Here is a 22,754-nt window from a genome sequence, read left to right on the forward strand (position 1 = left end):
TAAAGACACCAAAATTGCTCCTACAAAAAAAAAAAAAAAAAAAAAAAAAATCTCTTCAAGCAAATTTATATACTCCTATTCCAATCATCAACATCTATACTTTCAACAATGGCTACAAACATTGCTGCAAATGTTGCACAGCGTCACTTTGGAGAAGTCCCCGTGAACGCCTCCAATGAAGACAAACAAAATGTCTCTTCCTCCACAGATATGCTTGCTTGCTGCTGGGTAGGCAAGGACAAAGTCGAGATGAGGAGAGTCCCCAAGCCCGATATCACTGACGAGGAGGATGTCATTATGCGAGTCACCGGAAGCACTGGTGAGCTTTTGATCTGATAAAGTCTTTTAGTTTGCACTCTGCAATACACGAGAGAAGTTTTTTTTTGCAATTTATTAATACATGTTAATTTATATTGTACTACAGTTTGTGGATCGGATCTCCATCTTTTCCACGGAGAGATAATGCAGCTCAAGGCAGGCGAGATCCTTGGTCATGAATGCATCGGTATTGTCGAGAAAGTCGGAAGTGCTGTCACTGCAGTCAAGCCCGGCGATCGTGTTGTTGCTGCATTCAACGTTGCCTGCGGCAAATGTCAATTCTGCCAAAAGAAGCAATTCACTGCCTGCGACTGCACCAACAACAGCTCCGTAATGGAGAAGCTCTACGGCCATCGCACCGGAGGCGTCGTCGGTTACTCACACGTAAGCTGCGGTTTTCTATAAAGTGATGTGATGCTGACGCTATATCTTATCATAACTGAGTTTAATAATATTTTCATTATTCAATTTAGTTTGTTGGTGGCTTCTCAGGTTCTCAAGCCGAGTATTGCCGTATCCTCTATGCCAATAACAACCTTCTCAAGGTTCCTGACAATCTGCCTGATGAAAAGGCACTGTATCTCTCGGATATTGTTCCTACATCCTATCACGCCGTTTGGGAGGCTGGTGTCAAAGAAGGGGATGTTGTCGGCGTCTGGGGTCTTGGACCCATTGGTTTGTGTGCTGTCCAATGGCTTCGTAACGTCTTCAAGGCCTCCCGTATCCTCGTCATCGACAATGTTCCAGAGCGTCTTAATATCGCCAAGGAACGATGGGGCGCCGAAATCATCAACTTTGACGAGTACACCGATGTTTCTTCCAGAGTGAATGAGCTCGTTCCCAACGGTTTGGACCGTTCAATTGACTGCGCAGGCTTCCGATATGCAAAGTCCATCGTCCATAAGATTGAGCGAGCTGTTGGGCTCGAGACGGACACAAGCGAGGTTGTCAACGAGATGATCCGTTCCACCAAGAAGTTCGGCACTATGGCTATCATTGCAGACTATGCTGCGTATACGAACCATCTTTTGATCGGTGGCATCATGGAGAAGGGTCTCCGACTCATCGGATGTGGCCAAGCACCTATTCAAAGACACTGGGATGAATGCCTTTCACATATTGTTTCAGGCCGATTCGACCCTACCATCATTTTGACCCACAGATTCCCCCTGAAGGAAACACCTGAAGTTTACAAGAAGTTTGATGTGAAGCATGCTGGCATGATGAAGGTCTTCCTTGAAACCCAGTTTAGTTCTCCTCCTGCAGCTGGTACTCCCAAGCTCTCATCGGTGAACAGTCTCTAAGTGTGAAGCTGAAGTATAAAACTTCCTTCATGGAGTTCTTTTCACAGTTGGCCATGTACATAAACATTGAGCATCGGCCACGCTCACTGCTATTGAACTAATAAAATGTGCAAGCGTTGCAAAAAAAAAAAAAAAAAAAAAAAAAAGAGTAAATGTTTAAACGTTAGGATGTTTCATTGCTCGCGCGAATGCTGACTAAATGATAGGTGTACTGTGATTTGGCACGATACAACTTTTTGCTCCTTGAGCGATTAACAAAAAAATGCCAAGATGCTGACGCGTCAGTTCTTGAAGGAAAAGCCCAAGAACAAGCAAACCCAAAATTGTGCTTTGACTTTGATGAGAAAAGAACTCACCATGGCCAAAGGCGGGTTAAGACCCAGTTTTTCGCAACCCGCACCTTACTCATCTCTCATATCTTACAAGTCAACTGTGGAAGAAATTACAACACAATATTAGCAAGCCCGCGCCTCAAAAATAAGAGCGATTGGTAAAGCAGTTAGTGTTGTTGGCACACTTCAGCGCTTACAAACTTAAGCGATCCATTTTAATTATATACCATAGTAGTGTTTAAAAAAGGCTTTTATAGCTCCAGTTTCTCCTCTCTTGCCCCATTACGATGATCGCACCCCCGTTACTCTGAGAGATAGACAAACATAGTTTCTTTTATTTCATTTGTAAATTGCAATAGCTAAAATCGTCCTTATTGTAAAACTTGACCCAAAAAGGGAGAAGGGCTACAATGGGTCGATGACACCGATATATCAAAGAGAAGTGGGTCTGCTCTCTCATATCGTATTTTAAGCCGCGCGGCATCGGACACTCTGGACATTATCCTTGAACCAGCCACAGAAGTTGCGGTATCCAGAAGAGTCAATTGTCGCAATGTAGTCGTTGCTGCATCCATCGGACTTGTAGATGTCGCAGGTCACACCTCTTCTGGTGATGGCAGAGCAGGCATCGAAATCAGGCCAGTTCTGGCAAGAGTTCATGGCACCAACATTAAGATATATTCCAGTGCAGTCTTTGCCACGGTACAGAGCAATCTCGCCATTGTCTGGAGGAGCACTTGGGTGGTTGCAGTTGGCCTGAACAGTGGCAACGGCGATGAGAGCAAGAGCAAGAGCAGAGAAACGCATGGCTGTTGTGGTTATTGCTGTTGTTTTTGTAGAATGAGATTGTTGTGGTAGTGATAGTTGTAGATGCTGATGAGGGAAAATTACAGAGAGGGATTGAAGGGTATTTATACAGAACCAACTTCAGCTAATGTCCTAGTGTAAGCAGTAGCTACAATAAATATCGGACAGCAGATTCCAGTTCAGATGGCCTATAGCCAATAAGCCCCGGCTACTCTTCTCGACATCGGCGGTATATCCTCGAGATGACGGCAGTCAGGTTATTTCCCCTTGATGCATCGATTGACGCCGTCTAGGTAAAGTGTTTTGATCCAAGACGCGTTTTCTCATTTCTCGCCGCTCTCCTTTTTGAAAGCAGTAATAGACGGTACAACTAATTCTGGTCCAATCGAATTTCCCCGTTTTTTTTATTTTCTTAAAAGTCGACAGTAAAAGTAAAAACCACACCAACAAAAGGCCGTGTATGCGAAGACAATTTTATTTTCATTCAACGCCTACATTCTCGACACGGACCCACAAGGTGCATTAGATTCGATTTTTTTTTTTTTTTTTTTTTTTTTTCAGCCACTTGGCGAATCATTTGCAGCTCATATTTGTCTTGTCTATTGATCTGACCTTTGTCTTGCACATTATGGAGTTCGAGTCTGACCTTTGGCTTGCACATTATGAAGGTCGAGCCCAAGGGGTTACTTACTTCATTGTATCACAAGTGATAACTCCTTTTTTTTTTTTTTTTTTTTTTTTTAAAAAAAAAAAAAAAAAAAATTGACCGTTCAACACGCCGCTTTCTTTTTCCTTCACCAATAACCTCTTGATACTTGTGCTTTTTAAAGATTGATAAAAATAAATTAAAACATCCGACCTTGCTACTGTTCAACCCTCCATCTGTTGAAACCATTGTACTTTTCGTAGATATTTGAGGGGGAGACAGCATAGGAGCATAGGAGCATAGGAGCATAGGAGCATAGGGGCTTAAGGGCAAAGGTTGGAATTTGGCTTTCTATGGCGGCGCCCATTTTTTTAAATCCTTAGATGTGGATTGTTTGTAATGAAGTAGTTTTATCTGACATGATAAATTTCAATGAAGCAATATTATGCTCCACAAAAAACCTTAATACCAGACGTCTCAATAATTGTTACACAAAAACTATACGCATTAACTTGTCTCTCTATGCATGCCTCTAATTTCTTTTTTCTTTTTTCTTTTTTTTTTTCTTTCATTCTTTTCATCAAGTAGGCTAACTTTTGGAAAAATGATCATTCTAAAGCGAGAAAGCTGTGGGGGGAGGGGGGGGGAGGGGGAGCAGTGATGGAGATGATAGGGCTTTGGTACATACATGTACAAAAAGACACAATATTGAAGGGACGAACACTTTTTGGATCTTTCACGCATTTAAGGCCATGGTCTATAGGTGAATACCGCTTCCAGCGTCAAGCTACCTACTCCTAGACCTTAACTTACAAATGCATTTTGCCCAATCTACTTTAATGGACGCTAAAGATGAAAAAAAGGGCTGTTTTCAAGACTGAGGAAAATATAGTGGAATGGTAGAGGCATGTTAGGATGAATGACACAATAATATCCTTTAACATAATGAAGATTTATGCGCATGATGCCATCTTCATTTTTTTATTCATTATTTGTGATAGTAACGGCGTCATGCGCTCTAACTATAAGGCTGAATCCCAAGAGTAAAAAAAAAGGATTCGTGAATAACTTCTTTTGATGCGGCCGTTATGCCTTTGTAGACAACTATAACAGGGGGGGGGGGGGGGGGGGGGGGAGCTACTGAAAGGCCCTTTATTTTATTTTATTTTATTTTATTTTTTGGTGGTAAGCTCAATAGCTTTAAGCAGGTTAAGGATAATTCAATTGTGATTAATGGAATTCTTACTGCCTTTTTTTTTTTTTTTTTTTTTTTTTTTTTAACCCAGAGATTGTTATATTCCTCGGTAATCCTTATTTTATCAGGTAGGATACGCCACACTTTAATCATTTACTGCTACTTCATCAGCTCTGTAATGTAAATGAAAGGGTGGAGACTCACTTTTGAAATCTGATTATTCACCACCAGCGGACGAATATATTCTCATCTGGTACTGAACTCCTTTAGTCAACTTGAAGGATAAAAACGCATTACAAAGGGGATTTGCTTCGGCAAACCCCTCCCCCCCCCTCCTTTTTTTTTTTTTTTTTTTTTTTTTTTTCCCTTTCCTATTAGACATGGCGAATGATATTCAAGATCATTTTATGATTATTAGCGCGCGTGCTTTGGAAAGGATTTGGCTTGACAAGCTGAACTTTTTTTTATTTTAAAATTTTAAAATTTTTAACCAAAACAAATCAGAACGTGCTCAATTACAGCGGCGTGTGTCACATTTTTGATGATTGTTGGTGAAGCGGTCCAAAGGTTCTCGATTCGCGGAGAGAAAATTTCGACTTTTTAAGTCCTAGACAGTTATTACATTGGTGCCATGAAGACCTTGGCGCCGTACATGTGCCTTGATGCTCCCAAAAACCCATTCGACTGCAATGAGATAAGTGAGGAGTAGGGAGTAGGGAGGTAGTAGCAAGTAAACGTGTCCTTCATCATTCACAACATCTTTCACCCGATGGTTCATGGGAAGGGACATTATTCATATGATTGTACTCGGGATCGGAAGAATAGGAATGACTTCCAATAAAGTCGAAATGGTACACGCCATAGGATTGCAGGCTTATTAATTATATTAGTTAAGCAATCCGTGACCTCTCTCATGGTCACTCCTCTACCTCATTAGAGAACAAACCTTTGTGGGCACTCAAAAATATGCAGAATCGCTTCAAACAATAGTTATACAGACAATAACAAAAACACAAAGGGTCAAGGTTCTTTTAGTTTATTGGAACAGGGATACATATAATCCGAACATGTGCAACGATAGCAGTATGTCTTCATCTTGAGATCCTTTAGTACTTTGGCTTTTTTTTTTTTTTTTTCTCACCCGAGTTGATCGCCTTCACCTTGATACATTTTAACTTTTTTTCCCTTTGTTGGAGTTGTATTTGTTTTTGGAAGTAGTTTAAGGGCTCTCTCTGCCTTTCTTTTCTTTGACTGCTCTAGAGTTTGGGCAGAGTCCCATTTGTCCAACTCAGCTCTAACTTGCTTCGCGAACCAAAAAGATTTTTGAACCAGTTCCTGAAAGCAGGTTTGGAACGTACTTAGCCTTGTGGGGAGAGTAATTGTGGTGCATTCGTGGAGTCGAAAGCAACCCATAAAATCCAAAGCATAGAGCTCTAACCTATTCCTTGCAATATGAACTCCATACACTGTTAGGCCTCTTGTAGGTTCGCGACCGTTCTGTATCATAGCCTCAACATTATAAATCCATGTGTCCTTAAGATCACGGGTCAGCTTGAAATGATCTGAGAATGCCTTGTCAGCATCCTTAGCATCAGGCGGTGAACACTCAAACAATACTACCTGTAGACCATCGTGTGACACGGTTGCATCTACTTGGTGGGCATGTACAGCCTTTTCTTGCATAGGGATCCTATGAAGATTCTTCCTTCTCTGACACCCTAGTATTTTAATTTCAAAGAGCTCCATATCTTTTCCAACCAGTCGAAATGCATGGCGAAACGATGGTATCACAATCTCAGAGAAAAACTGTCGTTCATTCATTTTTGGCATTATACCGTGGTGGGGAAAAAACATTGAACTGAATAGTATGAAATATATATGTTGTTAACAAAATATTTGCAAGGGAGGATAGGTTAATATGACAATATGCTACTTACAAATTCTCCAAGACTGCTGTGATTGACCTTGTAACACGATTGCTCCTATCTATCTTAACTGCTTCCTCTAATGCATCTTCGAAGCTTGCCTGTGGACCTCGGAATAAGGTAGATAGAGTGTCGCTGATGTCGTCATCTTGTTCAATATCTAGGCCTTCACTAACAATTTGGTTAAAAATATCATCAGCCAATGTGTCGATGAAATCACTACGTGAGGTTAAATCAGCAATACCATCACGCGAAAGTGAATATATATTTGTTTCTTGAGACCGCTTGAAATCGTTGAATATAGCAAGTACATCCTTTTCATTCAACATCCATTCAGATACTTGGTTGAGAAACCTAATGTGGACTAGATTCAAAAAAGGATCAGTTCGATACTCTAAATATTTCTATCGCTTGCCATAAAGCTTTAATCAACAAAACTAACCGCCTGTAGCCGTATTGTCATAGAACTTATTGGTTGACTCGACCTCCAATTGCTTTTCATATGACTTAGATCTCCCCAATTGTGGAATTCTCTGTATTTCGATAGCTTCTTTGACATTGACATCATCCACATTTTCCTGTACAAGGGAACGCTCATTAATAATAGTAATAACAAGCAGCACATTAGCCAGGAATAACAATTAGCATTGTAGCAGCACATACCAAAGATGAGGAACTAAGAGATGTTATAGATGCTGTATCGGTTTATGGAATCTGTTAGCAATAATGACAATACGACGTGTAAGGACACGGATGAGGCGCTTACCAACAGCAATAGCAGTACCTTCCGTTGTTAAGTTAACCTGCAGAGGGATGGGGTGAGTTTTCAAAAAGTTGGTTGAAGCCTTCGCCTTGAAGGTGAGTTCTTCAATCTTTTCTTCATGCAGAGCGTTTTTAAAATCGATGGCCTTCTTGGCCTCAGTCTCAAGATTCTGCCCTTCTGCATCGCTTTGAAGGTATCTGAGGATGGCGGAGCAGTACGTCCTTATTGCAGTAGAGCCATTCGCTTTTAAGGAAATAAGGCCCCCGATGTAATCTCGATAGTATTTCCCTAGAGGATGAGAAGCAAAGCTTGAAGGGGTCCAGCTGGAAGGGTTTTCCTCCAAGAAGAAGTCATGAAGTCCCATAGCCTCTAAAGTACTAGTATCAAGTCTCGTCTCGGGCCCGCTGGACGTTGGAGCAGTTGGAAACATCTTAACTGACTCTAAGTTGGTTAGCTTCTTTTACTTTTATAATGGAGAAATAACTCAATGGAGGCAATTTCTGATATTCTAAAGGACTCAACTTCCTAATCCCAGGCAGTGGCTTTCGGAAGAGGATACAAACACCTTTGACACCGGACACCGTCCGGAGCTCCTTAGCCAAAATAGCTTTTGACCGTAGTTGTGGGCTGCCTATGCCCGAATAAGAAATAGTTTTAAAAAGAGATTGCAGACATTGAAGATATGATGAAGAGTTGAAGGACGCAACTTCCTAATCCCAGACAGTGGCTTTCGGAAGAGGATACAAATACCTTTGGCACCGGACACCGCCCGGAGCTCCTTAGCCAAAATAGCTTTTTGACCGTAGTTGTGGGCTGCCTATGCCCGAATAAGAAATAGTTTTAAAAAGAGATTGCAGACATTGAAGATATGATGAAGAGTTGAAGGACGCAACTTCCTAATCCCAGACAGTGGCTTTCGGAAGAGGATACAAATACCTTTGGCACCGGACACCGCCCGGAGCTCCTTAGCCAAAACAGCCTTTTGACCGTAGTTGTGGGCTGCCTATGCCCAAGAAAAAAAAAGGTTGAAAACGAAAAAGGAAAAAAAAAAAAAAAAAAAAAAAAAAAAAAAACTAAATGAAAGATACAGACATACCTGCGCAGGAAAAAATAGGACACCAAAGAAAAAGAGAGTAGCTCAATGAAAATAATGAGGAGCAATGTAATTAGACTTGTAAGAATCAAGAGCTTGAATGCTGCGCGTAATTAAGTCAAATAAACAAATTTAAATCATGACTTGTAACAAGTTGTGACTTCGAATCAAGGTTATCCCTTCGTCCGTTCCAAGGGCAAATTTGCCATTATAAATGGGCTTAAAATCCAGCAATCCATGGGCCAGCGCAAACAAAAGAAACTGAAAAAAAAAAAAAAAAAAAAAAATTGTGTAACAAAGGATCGACATCGACACTGTATGCTGTATATGGAGATGAAAACTCATCATCAATCCAGGATATAAAAAGGGATCATTGTCTTCCTCCTTCAAAGTCCCATCCCTTTTACCACTGCCACTTGTTCCTGTATCTTTCCCTCAATATTCTTTATCTATTCACTTTGGATCTTTAAATCATAAAAAAGCTCATCCTTTTATACCTTTGTCGCTCTTTTTTTTTTTTTTCTTTTTCATTTCTTTTCATCACCACCATTTTTCCTTTTTTCTTTCTCTTTCGCTTAGATATTGACCATGGGGCTGAAGCCCTTCTTCAACTGGTTGCGGATCGTGGGGTTTTGCCTTCGGAAACTGACGTGGGCACTTTCTTGGCGGCAAATCCTGACCATTCTGTTCATGTAGATCTCCTCGGTACGTTCTATTACGACACCCTCCGCAGAGTCGTCCATGCAAAGATGAAAAACGAATCCATCATTGATGTAGGAAGGTCCCTGGCTCTCGTGATAAAGGGTCTTTTCATAACGGACAATCTGACTATACATATTGATGGGGAACCTTGTACTGAGAAAGAAAAAGCAAGGACAGAACGGCAAGCCATAAGAGAAAAAAATATGGATGCTTTGGAGAACGATATGAGCACCTTCGAGAGAAATTCTCGGAGTGGGGTATGGACTCGTCCTCAAGTCATGAGGCACATCCAGAAGGGTCTTCGAGGAGTCCACACCCTGAGCGTCCAGGACAAGGATCAGCTGGCAACAGGCCTTAGCTCTGTCTTCGATGTCTGTCTGTGTGCATATGAAGCGGACCCATGCATAGGGTGCCATAATGAGGAGAATGATAGGATCGTGATATCCCAAGACTCTGATTTTTTTGCGTACGAACGAGTCTGCTTCCTAGTGCGACCCCTTCCGCACCGTAGACGGAAGTTTGGGGTTTACGATGTAGACAACGTTATCCAAGCACTAAGACTGCCATCACACGCGCATCTGGTGTTATTCTGTGCCATCGCAGGCAATGACTACTCAAGAACCTCGAGACCTTAGGCCCGGCTAATAATCTTCGATTAATTCGAAAGGTTGCGTGGGACGAGAACTACAATAAAATGCTTCGGGACTACCTAAGGGAAGCTAGTAAGGTGTTGGGAAGGAACGCAGCCTCTGAAGAAGGCCGTTTCAGAGTAGCTCTCCGCATTTTTACTTCCGGCCATCAAACGTCGGCCCAAGCGTTACCATTGAACAATGAGTTCGATAACTTCAAGCAGCGTCTACTCAATGGAGAGGATCTTCGCCATAGAATGGCTCAGCAAAGGCGAGCGCAGCGCCGTAGAACGTAAGAAAGCTCAAGCTATAGTTTTGGCCTTGAAATCATACGTCCCCAATACTAATCGTTAGTCCCTTTCTTAGATAATGTAGAGGCGCACCATCATTCTATATAGCGGAAGGGTCACATAGGAACCAGTTCCGGCCCATCTTTTCTGACAAGGCGAGCATATTGAATGGGCGCACAGTTGATATCAATAACTGCCGTCAGCACGATAGGTCGGGCCTTAAGCATCCACCACGTCGGAAAAAGGCAAAAAAGAGGCAACAGAAAAAACAAAAGCGGAAGCACAAAGGCAAGAAGCCCCACAGGGCTAAAAAAGAAGGTGCACCAATTAGGAACTTGAAGAATGCTACGAAGGTTGATCACAGCTACAGCAGTAAGCACCCTATCAAGGCCTTAACAATTGGGTCCCTTAAGGCCTCCATGGCAAGGAAAGGCGGACTGGACGCAGATGAAAGAGATAGTATTGCAAACCAGATCTGAGGGGCAGTTGTTGTCCTCAACCGACTACGCCGCTATGCATACTGGGCGATTGCCTTGGACATTGAGAGGATCATGCGGTTACCAGGGGCGGCAAGGTCGAGGAAAAAGGCACTGGACGAGGTCTTGGATAGCAATGACTAACTTTAAAAACCGTACAGATCAACAGATAAAACGCGACTGAAACACCTGAACACTGCCCACATGCTATTGACTACTCTACGTCCCTTAAACAATATTCCTAGCATACATCTGAACTTTTGCAAGGGATGTGTCAATACTTCGACAAACATGTAACATTTAATGGCTATATCACAGCCCTTGGATTGTGGAAGCGCTGAAATTATGCGGAAAACGGGAACCATTTGTGTTTTACTAGCAACAAGCGTGGTTTCAAAAAAGTGTGCCTCCAAGGAACAAATCCTATATCCTTCATTGCTCAAAAGTAACAATCTTGTCTTTTCTGCACCCCAAAAGCTCGCCATAATCCTATTGAAGCGTTCAGAGGCATTATTTGCCTCATGGTTTGAGGATTAGCAGACTTTCAGTCAAGTTTTATTGTTTTGAACACAGTAAATCCTGTCCATTCGAAGTTAGTCCCTTTGGATGGCAGCTATTCAGGGGATGCTAATCAGTTCCGCTAAATTATGGTGCAATCAAAGCAGATTTGGAAAACCAACAAGCATCGAACAGTCGCCTTAACAAGCGAGTGACCTCTCTGTGACGCGCACGGACCATGGGGGCGACTTTTCAAATTTTTTATAGAGATGAAATCCAAAGTCGCCCCAGTTAATATTTTAGCGTGTTATTAAATTTCTATGACAAGCCTTTTTATAGGATTAAGAACTATATATATTATGTATTACTGTATACTGTGACGAAAATTCTAAGTTGGGATATTTTTAAAAAGTTTCTCTTTGAGCTCGTCGAAGCTGACGCATGTAAACTATTTTAAATCCAGTTACTGGCTCTCCATCCTTTTTGACAACAAAATGCCCATCGTCAATTATGGCGGAATGATTACCTCCAAATACTTCGTCCAAATAGCTTTCGATCTGATTTCTGCCGTCGGGACCTCTCTTATCAAAAGCGTTCTGGATTTGCTTAATTTGTTTCTTCTCGTGTTCTTGGAAATTACTTATGGACACCTGGATAAACATTGTGTCGAGTATGAAATCAAAGCGAGGATAAGTCGAATGACAATGACTCAGTACATGTCCATAGCCACGTCCAAGAGAAGTCATGCCTTGATGGATTGTCCCATGATCCTTAAAGTCCATTATAATCTCCGTTGGATTCACGCCGATAAGGTTTGTTGCTTTGAGAACGATTGGCTTGGTTAAAGTCAAAAGCCGGACTAGCAGTGCCAACTCGAAATCATCTCCACTCATCTCTCCAAGAATAACTCCCCTCAGGATATGCTCATGATGAGGCATATTTGTAAACGCCTGAAAGAGTGCTTTCTGCGCTGGGAGGCACAAGACATAGTTTATGGCTCCGCGGTTCTTGTTGAGACGATAGATAAGCCCTAGGTCACGGAAATCCCATTCAAAATCACTACTCTGCGAGTTGTTGCCAAGGAAGACTGTTGCAAGGCTTTTAGCGAACTTCTTCTTCGATTCATCGCTGCAAGATCTGTAGTACGTCCAAACTACAGTGTGAAACTCGCCTGTTCTCTCAGTTACATACGAATCAATGCTATTTCTTGTGAGTGGTCTTTCCTCAATTGACCGGATGAGGAACATAAACTCTCGTGGCACACGGTTTGTAATCCTCATTATATCCTGGACAATATCGGGTTGGTTCAGGTGGACCTCCAACCATTTTGAAAACACTGTCTCGGATAGTGGGCCAACAAAGTACAATAAGGTATTTCGAAGACTGCCTGGCATAATCTCCAATTCATATTTGGCATGGGCTGTTCCTGTAAATATCGCTCTAGATCCTTTGGATTCAGCTTCCCATCGAGTGAGATCCTTTAGATGGTTCAAGAACAGGTATTTATCTGGCACGTACGGCTCTTTTTGGAATAACTTTCCATGTTCGTCGATAATGAATAGTGTTTTGCGCTCCTTCTGTTTGAATAGGTCGAATAATGCGCGACCAGCCGCAATTGAGCAATCTATAACTTCAGAAGCGTCGAGGAGACTTTCCAGATCAGATGCCGTCAAGATATCCCTGTTGAGAGCGAAGAAGATCCTTAACAGTGCCTTTGCCGATTTTATTTCCTAGAGCTTGACGAGTAATTGGTTGGAATATCGGTTCAATTTCACTATAACAGTTCTTCAAAGTCTCCAAGAATTGTTCTTTGCGATCCTCCTCATAATCCTTTAGTCGTTGCTTAACCCCATTAGCCGCGAGCTCAATGCCTTCAATGTCTTCGCCAAAAAAAAATATTGAATTCCCGTGGCACACATCCGGTGGCTTTTTGAATCTCGCCTCGTAGCTCATTCAATTGTTGGCGGGCTGTTGGGTGGACCTTATTTATGATCACATCCAGTAGCTTATTGAAAATATCAGGCGACAGTGGACCAACATACTCGACATAGTGTGGTGTGTCTCTGAGAATGAGCTTTGCAAATCTTACCGTACTGCTAAACACTACTCTCGCATTATTTGAATTGTTCCAAGAGTTGAAAGTCTTTAGAGGCCATAAAACTGGGAACCTGTCGGGCGCAGACTTACTATTTTTCTGGAAATAATGCACCATGCTCATCCACGACAAATAATGCCTTCTGACTTCTTGACTGGAGTAGGTCACCCAAGATACTGCTGGCGCTACTCACAAAAAGATTTTCCGATGTTTCAATTTCGACCATTTCCTCGAGCTCTGAGGCTGTCAAAGTATCTTTGTTGATGGATAAGAAGAGTTGACAGATCAGTCGTGATGCGTCAGTATTAGTGTCACAATTGTTAAGTTGATTAGCATCCGCAATATAAAGCACTGGCCAACCATGTGCATATGCCTTGGCCGCAAGGAACCATGAAATGTATGATTTGCCGACGCCCATTGGACCGTAAACATTTCTTGACAGACGACTCACTGTTCTCGAGTTCATTCCATAGCTTCATCATCTATTCAGACATAAAAAAACTCGCGACCTTGATAGCCTCTCGCAAAGAATATTGGGTTCTGACCAAGATCCATTGAAGTAATTCGATTCCCAGCCTGCACCATCAAAAGCGATTGGAACTCGGCGCGGGGTTCTGGTGCATACTTGTTATTTTCGCTCAAATTCAGTATATGTTGGGGTAAAACTACGAGTTCGCCATCGACTGCAATATATTGCTTCAAGGAACGACAGCGCTTCGTAAGGTGCTCTTTGAGCATATAAGAATAGCGAGACTGACGTGAGTATGGAATAAATAAATTTTCTCAAGAATCATCAAAACTATGAATGGAATAAACTCACTTTCTAAATCTTCGTCTTCTGTGTCTTCTAGGCTCCTTTGGGACTTCTTGGGGCTATTTAAAATCCACGCAATAAACTAACAAGAGGATAGTTAGATAGGAGGCTTTGATAAAAGTACTTGTATGCGATAGAGCAGTGGGGAGCCGAAATAAGCTCAAGCAAAAAGCCTCGCGAGAGGACAGTGAGAGTCAGAGTATACGCACGCACCATGGAGGCGACTTTACAAATTCTTTTTACAGATCAAACTGTGCATTTAACAATTAAGCACCATTTACCACTATGCCTACTACCGCCCTCTGAATAATTCTCTACAAATAGCAAGACTGGATATTTTTGGCTATTCTAGAATGATTTGGGCGATCTAAAAGTCCCATAAATATAAACAGATCTAAAGTCGTCAAGCCGCATCTGCGTATTTATCTCAATCTGGTCTCATCTCATCTACAACCCGACGCGGCACCCTTTGATAGGATGACGCTTAAAGTTAGAAGATGAATGGAGTAGAAGCTTCCTTTATTGATAACACTATCCAACACTATCAAACAATGTTTGCAAAGAATAGGCTTTTGAGGTCGTTGAAGCTTACATGTTCTACATCTGGCAACTCTGTAACGAGCTGGCGGTGATTCCCTAGGTTAATATCTCTACCACAAATGTAGACGATTCGGAATCCAGGAACAACTTCATCAATACCTGTTGTCGGGTCTTTTTTGGTGACAATAAATCCATCCTTTCCAAAATCAGCTCTATGCTTTCCACCATACATTTCATCCAAGTAACACTCAATCTGATTCCTATCATTATACACCACTTTGGGTGTCTTGTACGGTCGCTTAAATGCTTTCCTTAAATCACTTGAATCTCTGTTATGCACTCCAAACTCGCTGACAGACACCTGGATGAATATTGGTCCAACCATAAAGTCAAATCGAGGATATCCTGGATAGCCACGGGCCAAGAATTTATCTTTTCCCGGGCCAAGAGAATGTCGTTGCCTGCTTATAACTCGGTAGTCATCGAAGTCCAACACAATCGAGCCCTTAGGATCACCAACGAGGTTCGTTGTAGGGAGCACTATTGGCCTAATACTAGTGCAAATAAATGCATGAAAAATTGCTTGCTCAAATTCATTTCCACTGAACCTATTAGCCTTGAGCCGATTCTTTAGATCTTCTGGCATTCCCATTGTCTTGAACTGATCCAAAAGTGCTCTGAAGGCTGTATTGCATAAAGGGCGGAATAAAATTACTCCATCTCTCCTTAGACGGAACAAAAGACCCAGATCTATGAAATCCCACTTGAACTCTCCTTCGACAGAACCATGTAAGAACGCCGAGGCAAGGCCATTATAAAAATTTGTACGGGTCGTCTCGGATTTTTCGATGCTTTTGTAGTAGTTCTGGATGTTGTGAGAAAAATCCAACCTTCGGCAGTCTTCAAACTTCTCGAATGCCTCCTTAATGGGTAACTCTGGATTCTCTTCAATATAGGTTGACAAGTTCATCAGCTCTCGTGGTACAAGGTTCGTGATACTCCGTATATCCTCGTAGTCCGTGGATTGGAGATTGGGAGTATGCTTCAACAGATTCTTGAAAGCGTCATCCAACAAAGGTCCCACGAATACCACTGTTTTAAAGTCCTCCTTAAAGCTCGATTCCATGATCTCCAATTCGAATTTTGCATGCGCTGTGCCAGTGAGAATCAAACGAGATCCAGCCAAGTCTTCAGTCCAACTGGAAAGGTCCATCAGAGGTTTTAAAGATTTAAATTTTTCTGGTACTGGTTTGTCGAATCTGAAGAGTTTCCCATGTTCGTCAATAATAGTTAGAGTCTTCCGTTCCTTCTGCATGAGCATGTTAAAAACGCGTATGATAGCAGTATTCCATATGCCACCTTGAACACCATAGCCGGATACAAGCGTCTCCAGTTCGGCAGCAGTTAAAACATCCTTGTTCATCACAAGGAAACGCTCGATCACTTCCATATATGAGTCCGCTTTCTCACTAGTATCCAAAGTACCCGCATCTGATATGTAGAGGGTAAGCCATCCTTCAGCATATGCTCTTGCTGTCAAAAAATAGGAGAGAAAGCTCTTGCCAATACCCATTGGACCAGACAAGACTCGTCTGTATACGCACCTTTGTTCTTCTTCCATCTCGTTCCAAAGCTCCAGCATTTGGTGTGTGACGAGAATTTCAGAGACTCTATAACCCTTTGGGACTTGACCCAGGGATGGTATATCGACCCAACTACCAGCCTTCAGATCGTCTTTGAGATGTTCAAACTCATTACGTGGTTTTGGAAGGTATCTAGAATCCTCTAGCATTGCGATCCAAGAGGGTGGTAACGTGACCATTTTGCCATCAGAAGCCCTGTATTCTCTCCACCCTTCCTCAATGCGTATCTTCTTTGAAGGTGAAATATACTGTGGATCTAATTATGATCATCGTACACATACACAGTTGGTTAGTACCATAACATATAGCCAGTCATCAAGTCAATCTATTTATACAGCAAAAAACAAATTATTACCTTCGTCCATTTTTCTCTTGAGAATCTGTTCCGATGTCTCTAGAAAGATAAGAGAGCGCAGCAATGGCAGAAATCTTAGCATTTTGATCAGATCAAAGAATATATTGTTGTCAATGAGATATAAACGCCAGCTAATGGAGAGTCAGAGCATGTGTGCGAAACGCGAAACAGATTCAATCAGAAAAACTAACAAATGCATCAATGTAAAAGGTCAAATAAAAATAAAAATAAAAATGAAAACTATGTTCTCAGACAACAGTGAGAGTCAGAGCATGCGCACGCACCACGGGGGCGACTTTTCAAATTCATCTCAACAACATAAAAAAGGGAGGGATACACGTGACCGTGCTGGGACAGAAAATAAGCTTCCTCAATTGAAAATATAACCATCAGTCCATCAAGAGCTAAATACATACCTGGCGGCGGCAGCTTGACAATAACATATGTCCTTCGGCTGGTCAGCTCGTCCAGCTCAGAAAGAAGTGCCCTCTCGTCATCGAGCTCTGTCTTTTCAACGGTGCCATTAAGATCTACTTTATTGTCCTTATCTCTCCTGGGGTTGACTGTTCTCCAGAGCGTGAGCTTGTCTGCGGCAACATGATCGAGTTCTGGCTTCTTCGCTGCCTTGATGGCTTGCTTGAGTTCACCGACTGAACGATCAGAAGGGATATTTACAGGAAAAGACGTTGCTTCTCTAGCAACAATACAATAAATCCTTAGGTTGGTTGGCTCTTTCTCAACCTCTCTTTTTCTTTCAATCGAACCACGTCTAGATGGACCATTTGGTGTTGTTGTTCCGCTTCCCATTGTGATTTCAAAACTGTTTAAAAACAAGGGCGTAATGGACGGAGGACAGAAAACAGGAAAAGTTTGATCAAATTGTTAAGTATGGTAAGTCAGTAGCAGGATGGTTCAAAATTGTGACAATGTAAGCTGTGGAGATGAAGATGAGGGAGGAAAAGAAAAAAAGAAAAAAAGAAAAAAAGAAAAAAAAAAAAAAAAAAAAAAAAAAAAAAAAAAGGAAGGAAAGGAAAGGAAAGGAAAGGCAATGAATGAAGGCTTGGAATAAATGAAAAAGGAAGAGGAGAAGATATGTGAAGGGAGCAAAACTGGGGGGAAATAAGAAAAAAGTGAAAAGAGGATAAAGGAAGAAAAGGAAGAGGAGAGTGCAAAAATGAAGTGAAGCAAGTTAAAGAAAGGAGCGACAATTGATAAATTTGTTCCTTTATTTCAAGGTTGGGCTATGCTGTGTGTGAGAAATTTTTTTTCTTGTTGCACAAGACGCCATGTTAGAGAAAACCCTTGACGCGTCAAACTTTAGGAAGGATGGGGAGAATGACAGCAAAGAAAGAAAAGATGGCAATGAAGAAAAAGAGGAGGATGATCAAGTAGATATCCCAGCAATTATATTAGTTGCCCCATAAAGTCTAGTTCATTGCTTGAGAGTAATAAAGAAAAAACTTGGCATTTGGACGTTAAGAATGGACTCAATAATATTGGTTTTGTGCAAGCCTGAGGGCGAAGTTCATGTGCACATGCACGCGCCGAAAGGCAAACGTGGCATGCTCCTGCAGACACTTCTCTGGGACCAAACGTGACATTTTGGCTGGAGGTCTAAAAAATTTCTAAGTTGAACACACCACAGGAAAGGCTCTTTTTTTTTATTTCCAAGTCATTTACACCACAGGGAGCTTTTTTTTTTTAAGATGAGAATGATGGGAGGTAAATTTCGTAATGAATAAATGAGGTTGTGAAATGAGAGCAAGAAAAACAATAGCATGCTTCACATGTAGGCCATTTTCTTGTGATCTGCAAACTTTGCTTAAAAAAAAATGACAAAAAAAAAAGAGCCTTTCCTGCGGTGTTTTCGACTTAGAAATTTTTTTAAGCCAAAATGTCAAGTCCCAGCCTGTGAGAGAAGAGCAAGCCACATCTGCCTTCCAGCACGTGCATGTGCACATGAACTTCGTCCTCAGGCCTAGTGAACCCATCTGATACTGTATAAACACCTGAACACTGCCACATGCTATTGACTACTCTACGTCCCTTAAACAATATTCCTAGCATACATCTGAACTTTTGCAAGGGATGTGTCAATACTTCGACAAACATGTAACATTTAATGGCTATATCACAGCCCTTGGATTGTGGAAGCGCTGAAATTATGCGGAAAACGGGAACCATTTGTGTTTTACTAGCAACAAGCGTGGTTTCAAAAAAGTGTGCCTCCAAGGAACAAATCCTATATCCTTCATTGCTCAAAAGTAACAATCTTGTCTTTTCTGCACCCCAAAAGCTCGCCATAATCCTATTGAAGCGTTCAGAGGCATTATTTGCCTCATGGTTTGAGGATTAGCAGACTTTCAGTCAAGTTTTATTGTTTTGAACAACACAGTAAGTCCCTTTGGATGGCAGCTATTCAGGGGATGCTAATCAATTCCGCTAAATTATGGTGAAATCAAAGCAGATTTGGAAAACCAACAAGCATCGAACAGTCGCCAGTATGATGCTACATAGCTCTGGGGGTATTTAGGTGTTTTGCATCAAAATATAACGAGCTTCATTGGTGGCGTATAAAATCCGGAGGCGTCTATGACAAAAAATTTAAATTATTAGTCAAAACAGCTACTGCCTAGAATTGTGTACAGATATATCCAAATTCATCAAATTCCCCGAATATTTGCGATTTCCAATGAAAGAAATGGGTCAACCATTATCATCGCCTGGTTATTCATGGAAATTAGGGATTACCATATATCAATATGTCGACATATTATCAAAAAAATGTCCAATTTTGAGCTTTTGGTGTACATCAAAATCCTCTCCTTGGCGGGCACAGGCATAGTTATATTTTCCAGATGGCTGCAAGGATGGTGATCTGCAATATATTATATATGTTGAACTTAGATCTGAATGTGCTGAACATGCTCCCTTTGAATGATTTTTTTTTTATACTCTATTCGACTAAGAATAATGATGCTTCTATTATTACTATCTCGATGAAAGAAAGGAACACCTATTCAAAAGACGAGCGAGAGGAAAGCGATGAGTATTCAGCTTGACCGGTGATGTGCTGTAAATGTACCAGAAGGAATATGATTCACCATATGAATCCATTGATGAAAACCACTGAGCAAGTTCATTCTCATACTATTCATTTTAAATCATGTTCAAGTGAGATCTTACTATGCATGGTATATTTTATTAGACATAATCATATAATACAGGTTATGATAGCGTTAATTATGAGGATGTGTCAACTTACACAAAGCAGCGATTATGCTACCTTTGCGAGTCGCTTCTTCTCTTCTACCGACAGTTTCAATATCTGCGACAGTACGGGTATCAATGGTTGCTAAAAAAAAAAAAAAAAAAAAAAAAAAAAAAAATTAGTATTTTAAAGTATAGTTTTATCAAGCATTTCCTTAAAAAAAAAATAAAATAAAATAAAATAAAATAAAAAATAGAAAAAATAATAAGAGGTCTTTACCCGCCGCTCCTTATGTTCCATGAAACTCAAGAGCACATTTTTCAGGTACTCAACATTCATATCTTCATCTGGTACTGGTTGCGTTCGTGGAAACCGAGGCGTTGCAGGCGGAGTCAAACTCAGGATTGGTGTGGAAAAGGCCCTCCCACTTGTAGCATTTGTTCCTCCTGCTGGTGTGGATGATACATGACCCTGAGAATATGGCGAGTAGGGTGATGAGGGTGAGGGAAGCGGTGAATTGGGTAGATGTTTTGATAGTTTTCGTACTTCGTCCTTCAAAGTCTAGATGGTGAATGCAAATCAGGAATAATAGCAATAAACATTAAAAACAACAGAGGTGTAAGTATTCTTGCTCTTTTCACAAAGTTTAATACTTGATTCTAGGACACAGTAACTTTGATTACCTTGTTAAGGTTGCGGAAGTAATTCTCGCGAATCTTAAAGTCCTCAGCAGCGGCCTCGTAAGCTTCTTTTTCCTTCATTAATACAGCCTCAGCATCCTTGATACGTTCCTAGAAAGGAGATGAGATAATTTTGTCAGCAATTTGATAAGCATGGTTTCCAATTCATTTAAGGGATTCTTTTTACCCTTCTTGCAAAGCATTTTGATTTTACAACACTTACAAGTTCTTTCTCCAGATCAAGTTTTGAGTTTGTCATTTCTTGCATCTCCGCCTCGAGGGACTTTATTGTCTGGAACCGTTCTTCCAGCTGTTTGGCGGAACTTTCGGCCTCGTACCGAATGTCCTTCTCTGTTTTCCTCAATGCCTCAAGCTCCTCCCGTCCTTGCTCCAGTCGCTCCTTCAAGCTTGAAATCTCCTCGCCTAGAATATCTCTAGTCTCTTCGATATCGTTTTTCCATTTCTGAGCTAGCTCCTTGACTTCCAGTTCTTTTTGCTGTATCTGCTCCTGCGCGTTCGAGAGCGCTGCCTCCAATTCATCAATCCTGGTTTTGCAGGTTTCTAATTCCACAACTTTAGATTCCGCTACACGCTTGGCGATCGATGTCAGCTCCTCTAATGTGTCAACTCTATTCCTAGCCTCCATTAACTGAGCTTTGTACTCACTCATCTGTGTCTCTGCATTCTCTTGCATTTTTTGAAGTGTATCCAGTTCTGCCTGCTTCATTTGCACTTTCTTTTGATTGGTTTCCTTCTCCTGTTTCAGTCCATCTCGCTCACTAGATGCCTGGTCGCGCTCCTGGAGGATTTTCACATGCGTGGCTTTCAAACGTTGGAGTTCCTGTGATGCTATTGATTGATCACTAGTCAGCTTGGCAACCTTAACTTTTGTCTCCTGCTGTACCTTGGACAGATCGGCTTTGGCAGTTTCCAACTGGCCCAGAAGCGTCAATTTCTCCTTTTCCAGCTTCGAGATCTTTTGCAATAGCTTATCGTCATTAGACTTTGACCCTTGAGCGGATTTGTTGGCATTAAGTAGGTCTTGATCACGTTGATGGATTGTTTCTTTAGCCAAAGCAAGAGCTTCGGTCTGCTCACGTTCCTTAGCCTCCAGTGCACGAATACGTAGACGAAGCTCCTCCATCTGCTGATGAGCATCCGTCTTTGCGGCTAATAGCTGTTTGTTTTCGTCTTCCATGATCTTAATCTTCTGTTCCAATACCTCGATCTGTCCTTGACAATCTCGGAGTTGTTGCTCAAGCTTATTCTTTGATTGTAACAACGAATCACGCTCTGCTGTCAGACCTTGGATCTCCTTTGTAAGCTGGATAACCATGTCTGCATGAAGGGTCCTCTGCGTATGCGCTTCACCCTGTGCAAGCTCTAATTCCTTTGTCTTAGTCTCCAACTCCGCTTTTAGCCCATCTAGCTTCTCCTCTAAAACCTTCTCCTTGTCAGAGACCTCATCATCAGTGCCAGCAATGCGATCTGACATACTGTCACGGCGATCAGATTCCATTTCCTTCAATCTAGCATTGGCGTCATCCAGTTCCTTGACCAAAGCATCCTGTTTCTCGGTTAGGAGCCTCTTTTCTTCATCGGTCTTCTCCTGCATGGCCTCAAACTGCGTTCTCAAATCCTGCAGGCGAGCTTCCAGATCCTGTTTCTCCTTAGAGAGTTCTTCAATTTGTCCTGTGAGGCTCTGCTCTTGGCCAACCTTGGATTCCTTGAGCCTTTCAAGTCTCTTTTCCAATTTGGCGACTTTTTCCACAACCATATCGCGGTCTTTAGCCAGCTCTGTGACCTTATCGCTTGCAAACCGCTCTGCAGTCCTGACAGCCGCCAGTTCAAGTGTCACTCGTTCGATACCCTCTGCCACGCGAGCTTGTTCCATTTCTTTCTCTCTTTCCTTCTCCTTGATCAATAGGTCGGACTGCTCTTGTACCTGTGCCTCGAGTGCCTCCTTTTGCTCCATTAATAGCCTCAGCTCTTGCTCCAGGCCTCTGATCTTTTCAGATGATGAGCGTTCGAATCCCTGATGAAGGCGTTCAAGTCGTGCTAGCTTCTCTGAGAGCTCAGCTCGTTCTTGTTTTAGAGACGAAAGCTGTTCCAGAGTACCGATGTCATTTTCCGATGTGGAATTGGAAAGAGATATGGTCTGCATCTCTTCTGTGGAAAAAGATGACGATAACGGGAGAAAAGGCACTGGTGTCGACAATGTACTATCCTCCTCCATTAAAAGTCCCATTCTTGTATCAAGGTCAACGTCTCGCGCCGCCTTGGTGGTTTTAAGCTCATTCCGGAGGGCCACAACCGCAGCCACAGCCACTTCTTTGGCCTCTTTCGCCTGGTTCAATTCTCTCTGCAGTCGTTGCTGGTCGTCGTTGGTGCCATCGCGCATCTTCAGAGCCTCCTCTCGCCATTGCCGCTCTAGGTCC

At 41.9% G+C, this 22,754-nt stretch overlaps 7 protein-coding genes across 7 annotated transcripts; 2 read left to right on the top strand and 5 right to left on the bottom strand.

The window, feature by feature from the left end:
• The first annotated feature begins 56 nt into the window (after positions 1–56).
• BCR41DRAFT_340229 (chaperonin 10-like protein) lies at positions 57–1,673 on the top strand. The gene is made up of 3 exons (XM_022022187.1): positions 57–319; positions 425–702; positions 792–1,673. Exons 1-3 carry the CDS (start codon positions 109–111, stop codon positions 1,620–1,622), a joined length of 1,320 nt encoding a protein of 439 aa, XP_021878021.1. The 5' UTR covers positions 57–108; the 3' UTR covers positions 1,623–1,673.
• A 600-nt stretch (positions 1,674–2,273) lies between these two features.
• Positions 2,274–2,822, bottom strand: BCR41DRAFT_360115 (hypothetical protein). The gene has a single exon (XM_022025308.1). It carries the CDS (start codon positions 2,759–2,761, stop codon positions 2,423–2,425), a length of 339 nt encoding a protein of 112 aa, XP_021878022.1. The 5' UTR covers positions 2,762–2,822; the 3' UTR covers positions 2,274–2,422.
• Positions 2,823–5,739: 2,917 nt separating this feature from the next.
• BCR41DRAFT_399662 (hypothetical protein) lies at positions 5,740–9,219 on the bottom strand (the record flags this gene model as incomplete). The annotated part of the gene is made up of 8 exons (XM_022029080.1): positions 5,740–6,460; positions 6,540–6,891; positions 6,970–7,120; positions 7,259–7,659; positions 7,775–7,921; positions 8,041–8,103; positions 8,227–8,293; positions 8,971–9,219. The coding sequence occupies 8 exons, from the start codon at positions 9,217–9,219 to the stop codon at positions 5,740–5,742; spliced, it is 2,151 nt and encodes a 716-aa protein (XP_021878023.1).
• A 69-nt stretch (positions 9,220–9,288) lies between these two features.
• Positions 9,289–10,483, top strand: BCR41DRAFT_399663 (hypothetical protein; the record flags this gene model as incomplete). The annotated part of the gene is made up of 3 exons (XM_022029081.1): positions 9,289–9,618; positions 9,705–10,006; positions 10,090–10,483. 3 exons carry the CDS (start codon positions 9,289–9,291, stop codon positions 10,481–10,483), a joined length of 1,026 nt encoding a protein of 341 aa, XP_021878024.1.
• A 932-nt stretch (positions 10,484–11,415) lies between these two features.
• On the bottom strand, positions 11,416–11,916 carry BCR41DRAFT_360122 (hypothetical protein; the record flags this gene model as incomplete). Its single annotated transcript, XM_022025309.1, has 1 exon — positions 11,416–11,916. A coding segment is annotated over one exon (501 nt), but the record flags the coding sequence as incomplete, so codon positions are not given.
• Positions 11,917–14,304: 2,388 nt separating this feature from the next.
• On the bottom strand, positions 14,305–15,920 carry BCR41DRAFT_360125 (hypothetical protein). The gene has a single exon (XM_022025310.1). It carries the CDS (start codon positions 15,875–15,877, stop codon positions 14,432–14,434), a length of 1,446 nt encoding a protein of 481 aa, XP_021878026.1. The 5' UTR covers positions 15,878–15,920; the 3' UTR covers positions 14,305–14,431.
• Positions 15,921–16,251: 331 nt separating this feature from the next.
• BCR41DRAFT_159887 (hypothetical protein) lies at positions 16,252–17,623 on the bottom strand. The gene is made up of 3 exons (XM_022019646.1): positions 16,842–17,623; positions 16,426–16,462; positions 16,252–16,326 (listed from the first exon to the last, which is right to left on the bottom strand). Exons 1-3 carry the CDS (start codon positions 17,230–17,232, stop codon positions 16,287–16,289), a joined length of 468 nt encoding a protein of 155 aa, XP_021878027.1. The 5' UTR covers positions 17,233–17,623; the 3' UTR covers positions 16,252–16,286.
• Positions 17,624–22,754: the final 5,131 nt, after the last annotated feature.

This window comes from Lobosporangium transversale, assembly GCF_002105155.1.
Source record: "Lobosporangium transversale strain NRRL 3116 chromosome Unknown BCR41scaffold_41, whole genome shotgun sequence".
NCBI classification, from domain to species: Eukaryota; Fungi; Mortierellomycota; class Mortierellomycetes; order Mortierellales; family Mortierellaceae; genus Lobosporangium; species Lobosporangium transversale.